The sequence below is a fragment of the Ahaetulla prasina genome, chromosome 2 (assembly GCF_028640845.1).
Source record: "Ahaetulla prasina isolate Xishuangbanna chromosome 2, ASM2864084v1, whole genome shotgun sequence".
Classification (NCBI taxonomy): Eukaryota; Metazoa; Chordata; class Lepidosauria; order Squamata; family Colubridae; genus Ahaetulla; species Ahaetulla prasina.
This window is the reverse complement of record NC_080540.1, coordinates 29,564,671-29,586,653: the sequence shown is the minus strand read 5'-3', so window position 1 is coordinate 29,586,653 and position 21,983 is coordinate 29,564,671. Positions and strand designations below refer to the sequence as shown.

Sequence of the window (21,983 nt, the reverse complement as noted above, 5' to 3'; positions counted from 1 at the left end):
TCCAAGGTGCCTTCCAACTCTGTTATTCTATTCTATTCTTTTGCATAGTGTATAGATACTATTAATATCTATGTGTCTTATTGATGGCTCATTTGTCAGAGGGCCAGGCTTCTAGAAATCCCCTGGCATTTTGGGATTTGGCCTGGATTGTCACATTTTTTTCCCAACTGAAACGATGGTGAAACCTGTCTATATGTTGTGAAATGAAAGAATTTTCATCGTGTCTTCTGATTGGCAGTTGGTGTTTTATTTATTTATTTATTTTATTTGTCAAAACAATATATATAAGTATCATACAAAAATATTATATAGCATATAAACATATATATGAGTAAATATTAGGAGATGTAAGCATATATATATATATATATATATATAAGAAGAAGAAAAAGAAAAACAATAGGACAGGAACTGTAGGCACGTTTGTGCTCTTATGCACGCCCCTTATGGTCCTCTTAGGAATGGGGTGAGGTCAATAGTAGAAAGTTTTTGGATAAAACTTTTAGGATTATGGGAAGAGACCACAGAGTCAGGTAAAGTGTTCCAAGCACTGATGATTCTGTTACAGAAGTCATATTTTTTGCAATCAAGATTAAAGCGGTTAACGGAGACGACTTCCGGTGTCCAGGGGCAACGGTCGTCTGGAGGCTTCTCCTGCCCCCAGTGCCCGAATCCGGCCGCCGCCGAGGCCCCCAGGGGCCAGGTGTTCCGAAAAGGACACCTGCCGCACGGAAGCCGACATACAGGACTGGGGGACCGATGCTGGCGCGTCCTAGGCTCGGCGGGGTTTGGAGGCCACAGGCCACGGCCATTACTTTGGTCGTCGCCTGGGCGCTGTGCCCGGTGACACGGGGCTTTGGATTTATAACTGCAGCAGCCTGGTGGTGAACAGGAACGGAGAAGAATTGAGGAATGGAGAAGGGAAGGGATATCGGTGGCAGTGGAGTGCTCCGGTGCGGGGGTTTTTCTCCCCTGCGGCTGGAAGGAGCACGAGTCATTCTGGAGAGGAGAACTTAAAATAAGAAGATTACGGTTTTGTGGAGCTCTGGAGAGAAGAGGTGATGGAGAAATTTAGGAGGGAGGTTTGAGGCCCCCCTCCTCTGGGGAACAGTGGTGGCGTCCAGCTTCCGCCTTCACTATGAGAATCTTGATGACATCACTTCCCTTCGGCTTCCTGGTTGACTAACTGTACTCTGGACTCGTTGCTCCTGTGAGTGCCCCCTGGTGGATCCGGAGGAAATTACAAGGATACTGTGCTTGCCTGAGGATTTTGAATTTTTTTTTTTTCAAATGGCAAAAGGTCAGAGACCAACTGCTGGAGAGATGGAGAATTCTGGAAAAGTTATCCAATATGGACAAGAAACTGGATGATTTGCAAAGAGGCCAAACGGAAATAAGAGCAGAAATTGTGACTATCCAAAAGGATTTAAAGGATACTCAACAAGTCTCAGCAGAAAACAAGCAGAAAGTGGAAGGTCTGGAGGGTGAGATGCGGGCAGTGCAGAAAAGAGAGGAGACGACAGGCAATGCTGTGCTTGGACTACAGATGGATAAAATGTCTTATTTCCTTAGGTTTCAAAATTTGGAAGAAGTGGACCAAGAAGATTTGAGAGATGTTGTGACTAAATTGTTGGGAGAATTTCTTGGGAGAGGTGTTGATTTCATGAATTGGGATGTGGATCGAGTTTATAGAGTTAATTCACAATATGCACGCATGCAGTTCCCAGAGAGGTTCATGTCAAATTTGTGAGAAGAGAGACGAGAGATGAAATTCTTAGAAAACATAGGAGTGGGGCACTGACTTACAGGGGCAGGAGATAGCCATTCTGAGGCAGATTCCCAGACAGGTCGTGAAATGAGAAAGAAATATTACTTTTGTCAAGCAAATTGTACCAGAAGGGAGTAGGCTTCAGATGGCTGATGCCAGAGGATTGATGATTTTCCGGGAGGGCATTACGAAAAAATTAGTACAATTGCGGAGGCTATGGCCTACGTGGAGGAACACAAAGCCCTCCTGGAATCAGATGACCCAGGAATTGAAGAAGGGGAGGTTATAGACCATGGGGCGGTGGCGGCTGCCGCTGTTGCGGCCCTGGAGTTGGGTCAGGCTGAACCCAGAGTTCTGAGATCCAAAATTAGGAAGTGATAAAGATATTTGGTATTGTGTTGGTTTTCCTTATTCTCTTTTGTATGATATTCTGTTTATTCTTGACCCTTCTTTATTGCGTATGTAAGATTTGTAAACTTAGCTACTTCGTGTCACCTGCTTGCCATATGGCTGTTGTATGTGTTAAAAAATTTGAGCAAAATTCTTATCCTGGATAAGAAAAATGAAAATTTACCATACCTGATATGTATTTGTATAAACCTTTTTTGACCAATTAAAACTTTTTGAACAAAAAAAAAAAAAAAAAAAAAAGATTAAAGCGGTTAACATTGTTCATGGATACGCTCTGCCAGTCTTCTGCCTGTTGGTCCTACGTAGCGGTTGTTGCCGTTCTTACACTGTATGTTGTGGGTGACTCCTGTTTTTTTTTTCCTTCTGGGGTTGTTGGGTCTTGTGGTTTGCTTAGGATGTTTTGAAGGGCTTTAGTTGGCTTGCCTGCTTCTTTCCCTTGTCTGGAGCTCTCCAGGATGAGGGAAGCCCTGTTTAGGCAGCCATTAAATGGACCAGGAAATGCAGATTCTGCCTGGTGGGTATCTGTGTGGATCAAGCAGCAAAAGCTATTAAGGGTTTTCTGTTCAAAGCTCACAGCCCAAATGAGGCCACTTAGGGTTCTTCAGTGAAAGTACTCTTATGTCAGCGTTCCAGAAAACTCCTCCTGCAGAAAAGACTCCGAAACCAACATCTTTCAAAGTTCTTTTACTAGCATAGGTAAACTGGCACAGTTGGAGGAAAACCAAAACTGAGGTATCCGGTTCGTCCCTCAAAACCCCAAAATCTCCACCCTCATGGCACCTCTGCCGGTCACATGCTCCAATCCTCAACCATCCCGTGTCGAAGCATCACTCCAGCCATTCCTTTTCCAGATGCGAACCCAGCCTGACCTTGACCGGCAGGAAAAAAATGTTGTTATGTCTAATCATCCCTTGCACTACCACCCTCCTCCCCTCCTTTCCCACAGAGGAGAATTGTGGCAGCGTATGGAAGCCTTCGGCCTAGTACGGCTTCCAAAGCTGACACCTTAGCTAAAAGGTATCCAAATGAGATGTGCACCCTTAATTTCCTCCCAGTAACTGTTGCTGGAAGACATATCCATCTGGTTCAGTTCCAAGCGGGGAGAAAGACACTGGAAACGGGGAGGGTGATCGGAAAGACGGTTTTTAATGAAGCAGAACCATCAAGCACATGGGCCTGGTGCAGCTGACCACATGGAGTGGAGAGTGAGGGTTATTTATACCCTCTCTGGGCTTTGAAATTGAGCTTCCTGTTCCTGTGGCAAGAGCATGTATTCTATTGGATGCTGACAGACTCCCATGGGGCTATGCAGGGGTCATAGCTGAGGTTGTCTGAACTCCCAGGTTTGGTGGGTTGAAACTTGGAGGGTGATGGTGTAATGAATTGTGTCTTAATGGCTTTCCGCCGCCATTGCTACTGGATTGGCCGATCTGGTCTGAACCGGGAGCATTTCACCACTGGCCCACACCAACCTATCTGCACCTACTTAAGTGTGCTGAATCATCTGCACCAACCCAGCCACACCCACTCTTTTCACGCCCACCTGGCTATGCCCATTGAGCTGCTGCCTTATTCCGCTCCCTGCCCTGGGAGGATTGTCTCTCTTTTCCCTTGGCATCACCATCTCTGCCCCACCCCTTTGAGAGGGACAATCATTTTTCCAAATTGACCAGTGTGAGATCCCAAAAGGCTCCTCCATGCCTTTGCTTTCATTCTGGTTCTCCCTCTCTTGATATCGTGGTTGCGTCCCATGGAAAGAGGCCTGGAACAGCTTACAATTTGAGGAAGTGGAAGTGTCTGTGTCATTTTTTTTTAAAAAAAAACAAAACTCAAAACAGCAGCTCTGATATCGCTCGCCCTCATGGGAACAGTTCAAGTTTGTTTAAGAGCTCAAAGCGGTCTGAGTGAAATTTCCGTAGAGCCACAATCTGCTGCAAAATTTAGGCTGAGTCACTAAAAATCAAGAATCGCTTGTGCTAGAGTGAAGTTAGGAATTGACATGTATTAGAGTTTAAGAAAGAAGGGAATTGATAGTGTGATGGTTTGATGGTGTGAAATGGAATATGTTTTATGTTATATTTTAGATTATGTTTGTTAGTTACAATACCCTGTATTCTGTTCTGGGAAGTCTTGGGGGGGGAAATGGGGGAGGGGAAGATTATAAATTGATTGATTGCCATTGTACAGGAATAATGGTAGAATTAAACAAGTTGGAATGGTGTAAAGTCGGGATTGCTCGGTAACCACTCCCGAAGGGAAAGGGTAAGGAAAGAGGAGTAAAGAAAGAAGAAAGTAGGTAGGTAGGTAGGTAGGTAGGAAAGAAGGGAGGGAGAAGAAAGGATAGGAGGAGAAGAAGGAGGAGAAGATAGAGGGTTAGAAAGGATGGTAGTGAGAAGTGGGAAAGAGGTGGGGAAGTAGGAAAGCGAGGAGAAGGATGGTGGGGAAAGTTGAAGAAGGATGAGAAGGGTAGAAAGGATTAAGGGAGGGAGTGGCGGTTGAGTAGCCCGGATTGAGCATAATTTGAGTATAGGATCGATTGTTGTATAAGTGATTGTATTGTACACTGGTCAAATTGTGGGAATTATTATGGAAAATTTTTTTTAAAAAAATTTGCCCTAAAAAAAAAAAAAGAATCGCTTGTGCTTGAATATTATCCGGATTGGGAGCATTTGTAAAACTCTTGGAGATGCTGCAGTTGTGGCGTGTTGAATCCCTAAATTAAAACTAAGTAATAGGAGACTTTCAAGTTTCTCATCCACCTTTCAGGCTCTGGAGGGGCTCAGAGATCATTCTTTTCCCGCAGACTCCCCGGTGGTGACAGTAAGCAGCAGAATGGAGACTGAGGATGGGATGGAAACGCACGTCTGCCGAATCGACGGCTTCTACCCTCAGGCAATTGATGCTTCCTGGACAAGGGACGGGAAGGTCTGGTTGCAGGACACCTTCCATGGGACTGTGGTCCCCAATGCGGATGGGACCTACCACTGTTGGCTCAGCATCCAGATTTATCCCAATGACAGTGACCAGTACCGATGCCATGTAGAGCATGACGGCTTGCAGGAGCCTCTGAACGCGGCCCTAAAGGGTGAGAGGCTGCAGGGAGGGGAAGGCTGGGCTCTTTTTCAAGCTGAAGGATTGTGGGAGAGATATTTGACCCCAGCTGTGTCCAGGTGTGAGCATACTTGAACTTTAACATAACATAACATAACATAACATAACATAACATAACATAACATAACATAACATAACATAACACAACACAACACAACACAACACAACAACACAACACAACACAACACAACACAACATAACATAATAACAGAGTTGGAAGGGACCTTGGAGGTTTTCTAGTCCAACCCCCTGCCGAGGCAGGAAACCCTATACCATCTCGGACAAATGGCTATCCAACATTTTCTTAAAAATTTCCAGTGTTGGAGCATTCACAACTTCTGCAGGCAAGTCGTTCCACTTATTGATTGTTCTAACTGTCAGGAAATTTCTCCTTAGTTCTAAGTTGCTTCTTGCCTTGATCAGTTTCCACCCATTGTTTCTTATTCTACCCTCAGGTGCCCGACTCCCACTTCTCTGTGACAGCCCCTGAGATATTGGAACACTGCTATCATGTCTCCCCTAGTCCTTCTTTTCATTAAACTAGACATACTGAGTTCCTGCAACCATTCTTCATATGTTTTAGCCTCCAGTCCCCTAATCATCTTTGTTGCTCTTCTCTGCACTCTTTCTAGAGTCTCAACATCCTTTTTACATCCTGGCGACCAAAACTGAATGCAGTATTCCAAGTGTGGCCTTACCAAGGCATTATAAAGTGGTATTAACACTTCACGTGATCTTGATTCTATCCCTCTGTTTATGCAGCCCAGAACTGTGTTGGCTTTTTTGGCAGCTGCTGCACACTGCTGGCTCATATCTAAATGGTTGTCCACTAGGACTCCAAGATCCCTCTCACAGGTACTACTATTGAGCAAGGTACCACATATACGGTTCCTGTGCATTTTGTGGGTTTTCTTTGCCTAAATGTAGAACCTTACTTTTTTCACTGTTGAATTTCATTTTGTTAGTTTGCGCCCAATGTTCAAATCTGTCAAGATCCTTCTGTATCTTGATCCTATCTTCTGGAATGTTGTCTATTCCTGCCAGCTTGGTGTCATCTGCAAATTTGATGAGTTCCCCATCTATCCCCTTTAATCCATTGGTTTTCCCTGTGTTTGAGGTTGGTGCATCTGTAGGGAACAGTCCATAGAATTGGCTTCAGGTGATTTACTGGAAGCTACAGAATCCCCTCCCAATCCTGATGAAATGCTCCCAGATCCTATCTTAGCCTTTCTTCCTTCCCTGTTTCCTGCCTCCAGCAGAGGAGCAGCAGTTATGCTGAGCACCAGAAACAGATTTTGTTCCTAAAGGACAAAAAAAATCAGGAGGAATTTGTAGCCCTTCTCGGACTGCCAAATTTTATTAACACGTGTCAACTGCAGCTGACTTCATGAAATGCACCGGGTAGCTGGACTGGTGTATCAGTAGTCAGAAAAGAGGCTGCCTGGTTTTTGGCACCTTTCCTTTTGTAAAAAAAAACCAAAATATCAGGATGTATTGCTGCTGAAGAGAAATTATACACATCTATTTATTTAATTTCTTACTTGTGTACTTATTTAACATAACATAATAACAGAGTTGGAAGGGACCTTGGAGGTCTTCTAGTCCAACCCCCTGCCGAGGCAGGAAACCCTACACCATTTCAGACAAATGGCTATCCAACTTTTTCTTAAAAATTTCCAGTGTTGGAGCATTCACAACTTCTGCAGGCAAGTTGTTCCACTTATTGATTATTCTAACTGTCAGGATATTTCTCCTTAGTTCTAAGTTGCTTCTCTCCTTGATCAGTTTCCACCCATTGCTTCTTGTTCTACCCTCAGGTGCTTTGGAGAACAGCCCGACTCCCTCTTCTATATGGTAACCCCTGAGATATTGGAACACAGCTATCATGTCTCCCCTAGTCCTTCTTTTCATTAAACTTGACATACCCAGTTCCTGCAACGGTTCTTCATATGTTTTAGCCTCCAGTCCCCTAATCATCTTTGTTGGTCTTCTCTGCACTCTTTCTAGCATCTCAACATCTTATTTATTTATTTATTTATTTATTTATTTATTTATTTATTTATTTATTTATTTATTTATTTATTTATTTATTTATTTTCTCTATGTCTGGACTGCCTAGCTCTGTGAAAGAGGGACTCTGGGTAGTCTACAAAAACGTCAAAATATAAAAGGAGTATACAAAAATTAAAACGTTAATATTAAAATTTCAAAATTAAAAATTTAGCAATAGCATTTAGACTTAGACTTATATACCACTTCACAGTGTTTTACAAGCCCTCTCTAAGCGGTTTATGGAGTCAGCTTAATTGGCCCCAACAATCTGGATCCTCAGTTTACCCACCTCGGAAGGATGGAAGGCTGAGTCAACCTTGAGCCTGGTGAGATTTGAACTGCCAAATTGCAGGCAGCCGGCAGTCAGCAGAAGTAGCCTGCAGTACTGCATTCTAACCACTGCGCCACCATGGCTCTTAGAGGGATTAATCATCAGGGATTTTTTGGAATTTCTGAGTCTCATCATAAAACCAAAAGAAAAAAAACTACATCAAACCAAGTCTAACCCCCTTTAGGGCTGTAGCCCAAGCTCTGTATAACTGTAACCATTAATTGAAAAGATTCCTGTTGCATAGGCTTTTAGCAATGCATCAATTTTAATTGAACCTTCATGCGTGGACCTGATTTTTAACACCCGACAAAAACAGATCAGGAGGGAGAGAGAAAAAAGAAAGGGAAGAGAAGAGGAGGAAAGGTAGGGGAAATAAGAGTAGGAGAGAAGGTTAGATAGGGAAGAAGAAAGGAGGAGGGGGAAAAAGGAAGAGAAAGTAGAGAAGGAGTAGGAGAGGAAAGAAGAAAGGAGGGAGGATGAAAGGAGGGAGGGAAAGGAGTGAGAAGGAGAAGAAAGGATTGCTGTGAAAAGCAAAAGATGAAATGGAAGAAAGGCAAGCCCGAATATATTTGAATATATTAGGATAAAAATTGAAATAGTTAAAAAAAAAAAAGAATGGAAGAGAATGAACACGAATAAAAATGGAGAAATTAGAACTTGAGGGCGATAGAAGATGTGACTTAATAAAATGAGCAAGGAAATATTAGGAAATGAATAAAAACTATGAAAGAAGGACATTTTGGCAAAAACTATAATTAAGTAAAATGTATTTGAATACATTGAATTGTATAAGATATGATATGGCCAATACTCTGTTCATAAATCATGTGTGTGTAGGGGGGGGAAACTAAAAAACTTGTCAAAAAAAACCAGATCAGGTGACCTCTAAAACAGAGGTCTCCAACCTTGGCAACTTTAAGACTTGTGGACTTTAACTCCCAGAATCCCTCAGCCAGCAAAGCTGGCTGAGGAATTCTGGGAGTTGAAGTCCACAAGTCTTAAAGTTGCCAAGGTTGGAGACCCTTGCTCTAAAACATGACAGGGTCATCAGGACGCTTCACAGGATTAAATGTTTATGGTAAATAGGCATTTTATTTAATAAAACCTCATTGGGAAGCAGTCAAAGGCCTCTTAAAGCTCATCAAAGAAGGCCAGATGCCCTGATAATTATGGGCATCCGCAGCTAACTCAAAAATCTTCCTCCAAGAACCGCTCATTTAGATGAATAGAAGGTGCTCAGCTAAGACTCTTTCTTAAGACTAAAGAGTCTTAAGAAATGTGTAGCGATGGTGCTGGTTGGGTACGTGATCGATCTGCCCTGAGATCCTCTCCCTAATCTAGGGGTGTGTGTGTGTGTGTGTATGTGGGAGACAAGAGGATCCCACATCCTGGAAGTTAAGAGCTCAAAACGAAAAGGCTGAAACTATGACTATCGTGTCACTTCGTAACCAAATGTCAGAGATTTTCTGTAAAATTTGTTATTAACAGTTCTGTGGACGTGGCTTGGTGGGGAGGGTGGGTAATGTGACTGGGTGGGCGTGGTCAACTTTTTTTTGGTTACTTTTAAAAGCATTTTTTCTACAACCACTTTGGCCGTAAAGAAATGCTTTTAAAAGCCTCTGATGATCAGGCAACTCAGCTGGGATCGCCAGAGGAGCCTTTTAAAAGCATTCGAGCGAAGAAGTTGTAAAAAAATGCTTTTAAAAGCCTCTGATGATCCTAGCTGAGCTGCCCGATCATCAGAGGCTTTTTTTTTTTTACTTTTAAAAGCATTTTTTTCGGCCAAAGAAAAAATGCTTTTAAAAGTTAAAAAAAAAGCCTCTGATGATCGCGCGGCTCAGCTGGGCGAGGGAGGGGTGCAGGGATTTTTGCTACCGGTTCTCCGAACCACCCACCACCATCGCTACCGGATCGGGAGATCCGATCCGAACCGGGAGCATTTCAACCCTGATTCATTCCTTTCTCCTCCTCCAGGGGGATAGATCAATCTTACAAGAGATAAAGAAAATGAAACTGTATGCTTAAAAAAAAAAAAAGAATAGGTGATATGAATGCTTTACATCAGGGGTGTCAAACTCAATTTCAATGAGGGCCGCATCATAGTTGTGCTTGACCTCGGGAGGGGGGTCGGGGGCATGGGTCAGGGTGGGTGTGGCCAGCTTGACATCACTCGTGTCGGGGGCGCCTGTGGTGGCCCGAGCGCTCTGCCAATGAAAACGTTTTCGCTGGCAGAGGCACTGTGGGCCAGTCCTTCACTGTTTCCAGGGTGTCCCCGTGGGCCAGATCTAAGCATCCCGCGGGATGGATCCGAGCCCCAGGCCTGAAGTTTGACACCCCTACTTTACATTATAAAATGTGAATATAAGAAATTAAGGAAAAAGACAGCATGCAGACCTGCCGAATTCCATCCAGAGGCATGACATATTGGGGTAGCCTGTAAAAAGTTCAAAAACATGTTCCTTATTTCATGAAGTTTGTTTCTATTATTGTGTTGCTGACGATTTCGTTTCTATAAAACTGCCGAGAGTCACAAGACTGCAAACTGCTTTTGAGCTGAAATGCTAAAGATGAATATCAGCTACTTTCATGTTGGACTGGGGTTGAGAGGAAGGCAGCTTCACGAGAACATCTCTAACAATGGTCAGCAAGGCATTTGCATGTCACCCTTAGAAGGACATGAGCTCTTCATCCTTTTAATTTGGGGGATTTCCAATCCTTTGGTTGTGTTATGTCCCCTAATTGGAGTGATTGTTTGGGGTTCTCCTTCAGTTATCTAACAGGAATGCGGTGGCTCAGGGGCTAAGACGCTGAGCTTGTCGATCGAAAGGTCGGCAGTTCAGCGGTTCGAATCCCTAGTGCCGCGTAACAGGGTGAGCTCCTGTTTCTTGTCCCAGCTTCTGCCAACCTAGCAGTTTGAAAGCCAGTAAAAAATGCAAATAGAAAAAATAGGGACCACCTTTGGTGGGAAGGGAACAGCCTTCCGTGCGCCTTTGGCATTGAGTCATGCCGGCCACATGATCACGGAGACGTCTTCGGACAGCGTTGGCTCTTCGGCTTTGAATCGGAGATGAGCACCGCCCCCTAGAGTCGGGAATGACTAGCACATACTGTACGTGCAAGGGGAACTTTTATCTTTACCTTTTCAATTATCTGCTCTTTTTCCCAATTCAGCTCCAAAGTCCAACAAAGGGTTCAACATTGGCTACCTTGTGGCTGGTCTTGTCCTGGCATGTGTGATTGTTGGGACTTTGATACCCTTCAGTAAGTATCCTTATTTACAATACTGTAATTGGGGAGATTCCTCCCAAATCTCTTCCCTTTGGAGAGCTTCTTCTGGGCTTCCTTCTGTCCTGTTTTCCCAGCCCTCTTGGGGAGCATCTGAGATCTCAGCCTCTTGCTGGGACTCCAGTCTCCATTCAGCTGAGTCTGAGATTCAGGCAGTCCTGTCTTCCTCTGAGTTGGGAAGAGGCATCCCAGTTCCTTTGTCCCTTTCAAACGCTTTGGTCAAAGAGCAGCAGAGAAGGATTTCCAGGAAAATCTTCCTCCTCTCCCAGCTGCTGCTGTTCCTTCCCACAATTCCCCTCCATCCATCTCAGAGGCAGCAGGTCTCTCTTGGGGCAAATCAGGTGGTGTGCTTCTAATCTGTGATTGTTAATAATAGGGGAGATTGTGTCTAAACCAAGGGTCTCCAACCTTGGCAACTTTAAGCCTGGTGGACTTCAACTTAGGACCGGGATACTTACGGGACCGTCTACTGCCGTCTTCTACCTCCCAGCGACCGGTGCGTTCCCACAGAGAGGGACTCCTTAAGGTGCCGTCAGCCAAACAATGTCAGCTGGCGGCCCCCAGGGGGAGAGCCTTCTCTGTGGGGGCTCCTACCCTGTGGAACGAGCTTCCCCCTGGACTTCGACAATTACCTGACCTTAGGACCTTTCGCCGCGAACTTAAAACCTATTTATTTTGCATGGCTGGACTGGCTTGATTGTTAAAATTTTAATTTAATTTAATGGGTTTTAAATTTCTGTAATTTTATAGGGTGTAATTTGTATTTTAAATTTCTTTGGCCAATTGAATAAGTTTTTTAAGGGTTGTTATTAATATTGTATGTGTTTGTGTTTGTATTTTATTTGCTTGTTCACTGCCCTGAGTCCTTTGGGAGAAGGGCGGTATACAAATTAAAATATTACTTTTATTATTATTATTATTATTATTATTATTATTATTATTATTATTATTATTATTATTATTATTATTATTATTATTATTATTAATCTCCCAGAATTCTGGATTCTAGGAGTTGAAGTCCACCAAGCTTAAAGTTGCCAAGGTTGGAGACCCCTGGTCTAAACAACTGCTAAACTCTCTCCTGGGTTTTTTTCTACAGAGGGAGGGATTGGATGATCTCTGGTGGAATTGGATTATTCTTTGTGAGCTTTCACTAATTTTTGTCCTTACAGAGAAACTTCAAGCTAAGTACAGAAGAGCACCAAGTGAGTGATTCGTCCTTTTTATATGTAATCTTCAACTGAGGCAGCATCAGCTGAAGACTTGCATGTGTATATTTGTGTATGTCCAAACACAAAAGCAGCTCGTGGAGGTGTAGAGTTGTGCTATCTCCCTCTCCCTCTGAAGACCTAGGCTTCCTAACAGCCCCTTCCTAACAGCCAGACTGTTCTTGGGAGTGGAAACCCCAAGGAGAAGCCTTGGGGGACAAGAAGGCGAGAAGACCCAGCTGCATGGAAAGATAACCTCTGATTGAGAAGCTCTCTAACAATAGTTCAAAGGGACCTTCTAGTCCAGTGATGGCAAACCTTTTCGGGACCAAGTGCCCAAACCGGAATTACATGCATGTGCATGCAAGTATGCAAGCCAGAGCCCCGGAAACCTGAAGACCAGCTAGTCGGCGTGGGCATGCCTATTTTTTTGGCCGGTTTCAGGCCATATTTCGGGCCGTTTCTGGGCTTTTTTGGGCTGTTTTGAGGCCCAGAAATGGCCCGATTTTTTTTTTTTTTTTAATTATTATTATTATTATTATTATTATTATTATTATTATTATTATTATTATTATTATTATTATTTAATTTCTATACCGCCCTTCTCCCGAAGGACTCAGGGCGGTTTACAGCCAGGTAAAAACAACAATAAATAAATACAATACAGTTAAAACCAATGTTAAAAAGCTTATTCAGTTTGGCCCATAATTAAAATAATTAAAATACATTACAATCATAAAAAAACCCCATTAAAATTAATAATAATAATAATTTTATGCCAGTCCTGCGCGGAAGAATAAATACATCTTCAGCTCGCGGCGGAAGGTCCAGGGGTCAGGAAGTTGTCGAAGTCCTGGTGGAAGCTCATTCCAGAGGGCGGGTGCCCCCACAGAGAAGGCTCTCCCCCTGGGGGTCGCCAGCCGACATTGTTTGGCTGACGGCACCCTGAGGAGACCCTCCCTATGAGAACGCATAGGTCGGTGGGAGGCAAGCGGTAGCAGTAGGCGGTCCCGTAAATAACCCGGTCCTAAGCCATGGAGCGCCTTAAAGGTGATAACCAACACCTTGAAGTGCACCCGGAAGACGACAGGCAGCCAATGCAGCTTGCGCAGGAGAGGTGTTATATGGGAGCCACGAGTTACTCCCTCTATCACCCACGCAACTGCATTCTGGACCAACTGGAGCCTCCAGTTTTGGCCAGTTTCAGGCCATTTTCCAGTGCTCTGGCACCCGTGAGGACCCGGTAGCCAGCACGCATGTGCGTGGCGGAAACCAGAAGAGCAGCTGGCGATGGCGCACGTGCAGAGGTGGGTTTCATCAGGTTCTGATCAGTTCTGGAGAACCGGTAGTGGAAATTTTGAGTAGTTCGGAGAACCGGTAGTAAAAATTCTGATTGGTCCCCACCCCTATCTATTCTCTGCCTCCCAAGTCCCAGCTGATGGGGAGGAAATGGGGATTTTACAGTAACCTTCCCTTGGACTGGGGTGGGAATGGAGATATTACAGTATCCTTCCCCTGTCACGCCCACCAAGCCACACCCACAGAACCAGTAGTAAAAAAATTTGAAGCCCACCACTGTGCGTGTGCCCACAGAGAAGGCTCTACATGCCACCGGTTCACCATCACGGTTCTAGTCCAACCCGCTGCTCAAGGAGGTGATCCTATATTAATCCAGAGAAATGGCTGTCCAGTAACCCACAACATCTGGGAGCAAACCCTTCCACTGGTTACTTGGCCTCTGTGGCTCAGACTGGTAAGACAGTCTGTTATTAACAGCAGCTGCCTGCAATTACTGCAGGTTCAAGCCCCACCAGGCCCAAGGTTGACTCAGCCTTCCATCCTTTATAAGGTAGGTAAAATGAGGACCCAGATTGTTGGGGGGGGGGCAATAAGTTGACTTTGTATATAATATACAAATGGATGAAGACTATTGCTTGACATAGCGTAAGCCACCCTGAGTCTTCGGAGAAGGGCGGGATATAAATGCAAATAAAGAAATTTAAAAAAAAAACTTGCTCTCACTGTCAGGAAATTTATCCTTACTGGATCGGTCTTCGATGAGTTTTCATCCATTACTTTTTGTTTTGCCCTCAGGTCCTTTGGAGGATAGATTGACTTCCTCTTCTCTTTGACAGCCCCTCAAATATTGGACGCCTGGTATCGTGTCACCCCTAGTTCTTCTCTTCATTAGACTAGGCCGGGGTGTCAAACGTGTGTTCATCATGTCAACGTCACGTGATGTATTGCGAGGGTGGGGGGGAGAGAGAGGGAGAGGGTTGGAATCAGATCTGAGTTTCTCCATCTCCTTCCTCTAGCCAATTGACCTTCTGGCTTTCTTTTCTTTTTTTCTCCAGCAGGTGACGAAGGATCTGACAGTTCGTGCCTGAGTAAGTCAGAGGGAACTGTTCTTGAATGAGCAAAAATGTTCTAGCTCTTAAGAAGGCTTTTGGGGGGTTTGAAAACGGTTTGAAAATGGGGAGGCCCCTTTTAAAGGGCATCATAATACATCCTTCATGCGTTCCCTTTCAGATCTGGTTCTGGTAAAATAATTAAAATAATTGGAGCCAATTTGTTTTGGTCATGAAAGCACCAGACTAGAAACCAGGAGACTGTGAGTTCTAGTTTTCCCTTAAGCACAAAAACCAGCCAATCCCTCTCTCTCAGCCCAGCAGGGGTCTCCAACCTTGGTCCCTTTAAGACTTGTGGACTTCAACTCCCAGAGTTCCTCAGCCAGCTTTGCTGGCTGAGGGACTCTGGGAGTTGAAGTCCACAAGTCTTAAAGGGACCAAGGTTGGAGACCCCTGCCTTAATAGAATAGAATAGAATTTTTTTTATTGGCCAAGTGTGATTGGACACACAAGGAATTTGTCTTGGTGCATATGCTCTCAGTGTACATAAAAGAAAAGATACGTTCATCAAGGTACAACATTTACAACACAAATGATGGTCAATATATCAGTATAAATCATAAGGATTGCCAGCAACAAGTTATAGTCATACAGTCATAAGTGGAAAGAGATTGGTGATGGGAACTATGAAACGATTAATAGTAGATTCAGTAAATAGTCTGACAGTGTTGAGGGAATTATTTGTTTAGCAGAGTGATGGCCTTCGGGAAAAAACTGTTCTTGTGTCTAGTTGTTCTGGTGTGCAGTGCTCTATAGCGTCGTTTTGACTTAAAGGGTTGTTGTTGTGAGGAAAATAGGAACAGGAAGAAATATCAGGTGTGTTCATTGCCTTGAGTTATTTAATTAAAAAGTGGGATATAAATAAATAAGACAGACCTGGAAATAGGGATAGGTACGGTAAGTCTATTGAGATTGCATCTTAAATAGATGTTGTCACCTCTTTTCCACCTATTACAATCTCTTTAAACACCATTGGGAGAATTGTGGGTTTTCTCCTTTTTCGCTCAGAAGAGAAATTTGTTCATGAACAAGCAATCGTATCAGCATAGGAATAGCATAGAATTGGAGAATTGGTTTCTCATTGAAAAGGGGCATTGCGTTTTTGTTTGTCCCAAAAGGGTTACCAGAGTCCTTTTTGCTTTCCTTTTTAATAATTTTGCTCTCTCCTTTTATTTATTTATTAATATTTATTTATTTATTTATTTGTCAAGCGTATATAAGATTACAGATAAAGCATAACGTGATTGCGAATACGTGAAATGTATAAACGTGATTATGAATACGTGAGATGGTTACGAATAAAAGGGGGCATTAGGATAGGGACGGTAGGCACATTGGGGCATTGATGCACGCTCCTTACAGACTTCTTAGGAACGGGGTGAGGTCAGCTCACTTCCTCCTTTTACTCTGGACAAAATCAAGTCTTCCTCTTTTCTCCAACTGCCTCTCCAACTCACCACGACCAAGTTGCTGCCGCCCACTCGCCACAGGACAATTCAACAACTCTATTTAATTATTTAAAATAATGTAAACATTATTTTAATTTTTCTGAATGAAGGCGAATGCACGTGTCCCAGGATAACGTTGCAGGAGCCAATCTGGGTCGGTCAGCAGGACTAGAGGTTTTGTCTTCTGAGCTTTCGGACTCATGCTGGAGCCTGTTGTGACTTGTCCTCCCTCCCCTCCTCAGCCGGGCCCCTCCCGTCTCCAACCGGGCCTGTTATCAGACTCCGAGTCTGATAATGAAGATGAACGGCTTGTCATGCCTCCAGCCCCCGGCCCTGGCCCCATGCCCGGAGAGGATTCCAAGAGTGAACGGACAAGCCCGATAAACTTCACTTCTACAGCGTGTGAGCAGGAAGCCAGCCAGGTGCTGGAATTAGTGACAGCAGATCCAGCTGAAGACAATTCAGCGTAGGAGGACCCTCACTTCCGGAGATCTGAGAGGCGACGCCAGCAGAAGGAGGGGTGGGGCAGGCCTGGATAAATTCTGAGTCATGGAGCCACACCCCACAGCCTATATAAAGGACCTGCTTTTGGCATTCCAATCTTGAGTCAAGCAAAGTCTTAGCTAGTTTGCTGATATCGGACTCTATCGCTGAAGTCACAACTTGGACTCCTGCCTGCCCTGATAAACCTCGAAGGAACTTGGCAAGCTGCAAAGGCTTCGTTGCCAAGTCTGTTACGGACTTCCTGGACTCGTGCGTCAGAGTGGGAGTGTGACACGACAGAGCCCATCTTCAGGGAACATCTCTCTAGTAAAGTGTGTGCTGTTCTTGTATGTGGTATTTATAGTTTTTTGTTCAAAAAAAGTTTTATTTTGACATTCTTATCCAATAACATATCCAATAACATATTTAATGTACCATCATATACAATTAATCGGGTCTGCCCGGTCACCACCCCCTTCCTTTTCCTTTTACTCTCCTTCTCTACCTTCTTCTACTTTCCATAACCATCCTCCCCCTCTCTTATTTACATCCTCTCCTCTTTCCTCCCTACTCCTTTCTTCTCCCTCTTCCCCTCTTCCTTCCTTTCCTCCTCCTCCTCTTCTCTTTCCTCCTTCTCTCTTCTACTTCCTTCTTTCCCATCATTCTAAAGTAGTAGCCAGGCAGGTCCGATCTTACATTAATTATACATCTTCAATCATCTTTGTACATTAACTATCAATCCATTTTCTGCCCCTCCCCTCCCTTCCCTTCCTCCCCACCCCCAGGACTTCCGAGAACCGAATACAGGGTATAAAACTAACAACAAAAATTAAAATCTAGCACAAATCATAATCCATAGTCATTCCTTAAAACCTCCACTCCTTCCAAAGACAAAGAAGATACTTTTCTTCCAATCCATTATATATCAGACCATTCCACTCCTAGAGTTCTCAAAGTTTCCGATTGAGTTAGTGTTTATTCTTGAATAAAGTACATAGTTTTAATATCCAACCTTCATCAATCAATATCAAAACAACGTTCCATCTTCCAATATTCACCAAGGGTTCTTCTAAAATGTCTTTCTTCCTAAGCAGTCTCTCAAAAATAGTTCATATTTCCAACTTAGTTTCTTTAATTTTTCTGTCCAACCTTCAAGGGTAAGCAATAGTCCATCTTTTCACATCTTTAACATTTATATATCGACAAATAATATTACAAATATCCAAAGTATCAATTGTAATAATTAAAATCTTCACTTTACCTTACTTATATCAAATAACATTATTAAAATTACACCTATAACTTATCCAAAATATATCTATTATAACAATTACATTCTAATTAACATTACATCCATCTCTTAAATATAATATTTAATCCAAATTCCTAAATTTTACTATCTATCCTCCAAAATTAAACAATATTCCATCTTCCTATTCCTTTATACCTTTAATATATCAAATAGTACCCCTAAAATTACACATTTATATCCACAATAAATCATTTACAAAAATTAACCATAATCATATATAATAAAGTTAAACATTCTCCCTCCCCTTCTTCTGTCTTACACATTTTCGACCATCTATTCACCATTCAACTTAACATCTGTTAACAAAGAATTCCCAATCTTTAATACATTAGTATAAAAATCTCGTGCTTTACAAATTGTATTGAGAAAATACTTTCTTCCTCTATAATTCAGTGTTAAACCAGCTGGAACCTCCCATCTAAAATATATCTGATGTTTCTTAAGCTCATCCACCAGAAAGGCAAATTCTTTTCTCTTTCTTAACATTTTAGGAGGAATTTCCTTCATCATTATTATATCTTGTCCTAATATTTGAAATCTATTTTTATAAAATGCTTGTAAAATTCCATACCTAGTCCTCTTATTTGTAAAATAAATAACCACATCTCTCGGTAAACACTTCTGCCTTGCCCACCAAGAATTAACACGATAAATTTTTTCAATATTAACTTCAAAATCTTCTGGTTCCACTCCTTCTATCTGAGCAAGGGCCTGAATAAAAATCTCTTTCAAATTTTCTCCTTTACACTCTTCCATTCCTCTCACCCTTATAGCATATTCCATTAATTTATATTGTAATATAAGCCTTTCTTCATCTACTTTATCAGCCTTAACCTGAATATCATCTATTTTATTCTCTAAATTCAAATTAATTTGAACTTCATCTATTTTCCTTTGCAAATCTAAATTAATTTGATTAAATTCATTCAATCTTTCTTCTGTCTGTGTACTAGATAACAATAATGGAGTAATTGATTCCTTTAATTTTTTCATCTCCCTCTTCTGCTCTTCCACCAAATCTTTAAAATCCAGTATTTCTTTCTCCATTTCATTAAATTTTTGATCTATTTCTGAAAGATGAGCCTCCATAAGCTCCTGTAAAAAATTCCTTAGACTTTCTTTAATATCCTCTCTCAATTTCCGTACCTGAAGTGAAGAAATTTCCAATATTTTAGAAGTGGTTAAATCTCTTTGCTTAAAAGCCATTTTTAAACTAAGTAGTATCAAGAAGAAGAGAAAGAGAAGAAAAAAAAAAGGGGGGGGGAATAAAAAGAAAAAAAAACCAATAAATTTTTCTTCTTAAACACTGTAAGAAAAAGATAATAAAAAAAAAGAATAGATTTTTAAAAAAAGAATTCCATTTAAAAAAAAAAATATCTTGTTATTTTCTTCTTAAAGGTTCCACGCCAGCAATTGTAATCAGCATTTCCTTAGCTTTCACTTTCAAAACACAAAACGCCATCTTTCAAATACAAATAACTTCTCTGTCAGGGAGTTAAAATCATCTTACAAACAAATGCCAGCCCTCCTGCTTTCGGCTCTTTCCGTGTTGACAATTTATCAATAATCCTCTTCAGTCACGGAGATGGACGCTGCGTTTTGCTCTGCTTTTGCAGATGCGTTCTGGATTCTGGAGCTTTTTTTGAGCTATAGAAGGAGCGTTCCCATCAAACCACCAGAAATCATTCTGGGGCTTTTCTTGGGGGCTCAACTTCAGCTCAAATGCTCATCATCCCCCTCCTTGCCCAAGGGTAGAGATTTACGAGCTGTTGACAGCAGATTAACGCTGTCTAAACAGCTCTCACAGAATCACAAAGAACGGGCGGACTGAGATTGCCCGCCATTTAGCGCAGCGGAGCCACCCGGAAGTCCTGGTATTTATAGTTTTTGTTGTAAGTGGCTTTTGAGGTGGATTGGGGCGTGTTGATGGCTGGCTTTTAAGTCATTATTTAATTTTTGTCATTGACGTTTCATTTTGTCCCTCCTTTTGTATCCTTTCTTTAACGATTCTATTCCATCATTTCTTCAATATTGTGTAACTTTTGTTTCTGCGGTGAGTTGGCTGCGGTAATTGTCTCATGGTGACTTGGCCGTGGCGAGTTGGCCGCAGTGAGTTGGCTGTGGCGAGTTGTCCTAGACCAGGGGTCAGCAACCTGCAGCTCTGGAGCCGCATGTGGCTCTTTCACCCCTCTGCTGCGGCTCCCTGTCACTCAAAATATGCGTCACAACCGCCAATGTGCGATGCCCGCTGGCACGCGATTTATTGAGCTTTTCAACCCCTGGTAGGCCAACCATGGATAAATCCAGGAAAAGAAAAGTTTCAGAAGAAAACAGAACATTTAATTCAACTACATATGCTAGTTTTGTGGCTGCTCAAGAAATAGTCAGGCACGGGAAGGGTTTTGTGGCTCCCTGTGTTTTCTTTTCTGTGGGAAATGGGTCCAAATGGCTCTTTGAGTGTTTAAGGTTGCAGACCCCTGTCCTAGACCCCTCTTGAGGCTGCTGTTTCTGCTCCTTCCCTGGGCTGATCTTTGCTGACCCCTCAGCCTGGGCGGTGGGATTCCTCCTCTGGGCTCCCTTCCAGACTGTCCCTACCTGCTTTTTCCCTCTCTTTGCAGCACGAGTGGACAGTCCCAGCATGAGGAGAGAGGAAAGAAGATGGGATCAGCCTTCTTCTGAATTAGGCCGGACTCTCAGGAGGAGCCCTTCAGGGCTTTCCCAATATGCTTGAACCAGGATATATATTTTGGGACGTTCATCATTGCTTTTATCATTGAAATAAATAACATTTTTATTCTGAATGAGGATCAGAGCAGAATAGGAAACGTTGGGTGCTTATAATTGTGGAATGACAAAGATTCAAAATGGGTTTAATAGATATAATTTGCAATAATTATGTGGTCTTTTGTGACAACCTTTAATGGGCTTTTGCTAATTGGAGAGATTGTAGAGATGAGTGTTTAGAGAAAAGGGTGAGGAATGGGATGAAGAGGATTTATTATTATTATCAAGCTTCTATGCTGCCCTTCTCACCAAGGCAACTCTAGGCAGCTTACAGTCATATAATAAAAACACAATATAAAACATTTTAAAAATGAATAATAACCATAGATCTAAAATTCAGTTACTTGGTTTTACTTTAAGGAAAGATTGATAAGTTGTTTATTCTGATCATACTTGTGTGGAATGAAAGGGGAGTTTTCCTCTCTTTTCTGGTTTTCTTTGTATTAGTGGTATTAGTTTTATCTGTATAATATAATCTTCAATAAAATATTATTTTAAAAGTATGCATTCTGAAATGTCTGCTATTAAAGCAGTTCATGTTTTTTTTTAAATTAATTATTGCAGAGTGAATTGACCATATGTTTGATCATCCAAACTTTAACAAATAATCAACTTACCAAGTCAGCCAAGGCATTATAAAGTGGTATTAATATTTCACGTGATCTTGATTCTATCCCTCTGTTTATGCAGCCCAGAACTGTGTTGGCTTTTTTAACAGCTGCTGCACACTGCTGGCTCATATCTAAATAGTTATCCACTAGGACTCCAAAATCCCTCTCACAGTTACTAATATTGAGCAAGGTACCACATATATGGTACCTGTGCATTTTGTTTTTTTGGCCTAAATGTAGAACCTTACTTTTTTCACTGTTGAATTTCATTTTGTTAGATATTTATTTATTTATTTATTTATTTATTTATTTATTTATTTATTTATTTATTTATTTATTTATTTATTTATTTATTTATTTATTTATTTATTTATTTATTTATTTATTTATTTATTTATTTATTTATTTATTTATTTATTGTTTCAATTTCTATACCGCCCTTCTCCCAAAGGACTCAGGGCGGTTTACAGCCAAAGTAAAGACAGTTAGTACAATTTTTAAGACCAGTTTAAAAGGAAAATTTAGAGTTGGTTGAAGAACTTAAAACCAATAAAACCCCTTATTAAAACCCCACTAGGCCAGTCCTGCACGGTGAAACAAAAATGTTTTCAGCTCGCGTCGAAAGGTCCGAAGATCAGGGAGTTGACGGATACCTGGTGGTAACTTGTTCCAGAGGGTTGGTGCCCCCACAGAGAAGGCCCTCCCCCTGGGCGCCACCAGCTGACATTGACTGGCCGACGGCACCCTGAGGAGAACCTCCCTATGGGAGCG

At 42.2% G+C, this 21,983-nt stretch overlaps 2 protein-coding genes across 5 annotated transcripts in view; one reads left to right on the top strand and one right to left on the bottom strand.

Moving 5' to 3' along the window:
- The window catches only part of LOC131190460 (uncharacterized), a 41,306-nt gene extending 26,465 nt beyond the window's left edge, over positions 1-14,841 (top strand). Inside the window, exons 9-12 of the mRNA XM_058167783.1 lie at positions 4,983-5,264; positions 10,845-10,934; positions 12,131-12,163; positions 14,261-14,841. Of these exons, the coding sequence (XP_058023766.1) occupies positions 4,983-5,264; positions 10,845-10,934; positions 12,131-12,163; positions 14,261-14,298 (443 nt within the window). The 3' untranslated portion in view covers positions 14,299-14,841. The remainder of the gene's footprint in view (positions 1-4,982; positions 5,265-10,844; positions 10,935-12,130; positions 12,164-14,260) is intronic.
- LOC131189846 (H-2 class I histocompatibility antigen, Q9 alpha chain-like) overlaps positions 2,682-21,983 on the bottom strand; it is a 47,998-nt gene continuing 28,696 nt past the window's right edge. Inside the window, exon 9 of one of the 4 annotated variants that reach the window (XM_058166374.1) lies at positions 2,682-2,701. Coding sequence is in view for 1 of the 4 variants with exons in the window: in XM_058166367.1 (XP_058022350.1) it covers positions 15,964-16,079 (116 nt within the window). In the remaining 3 variants the exon portion in view is untranslated. Of the gene's footprint in view, positions 2,702-3,029; positions 3,049-15,371; positions 16,080-21,983 lie in introns of those variants that run through there. The other 3 variants (XM_058166373.1, XM_058166367.1, XM_058166375.1) reach the window with 3 other exon arrangements.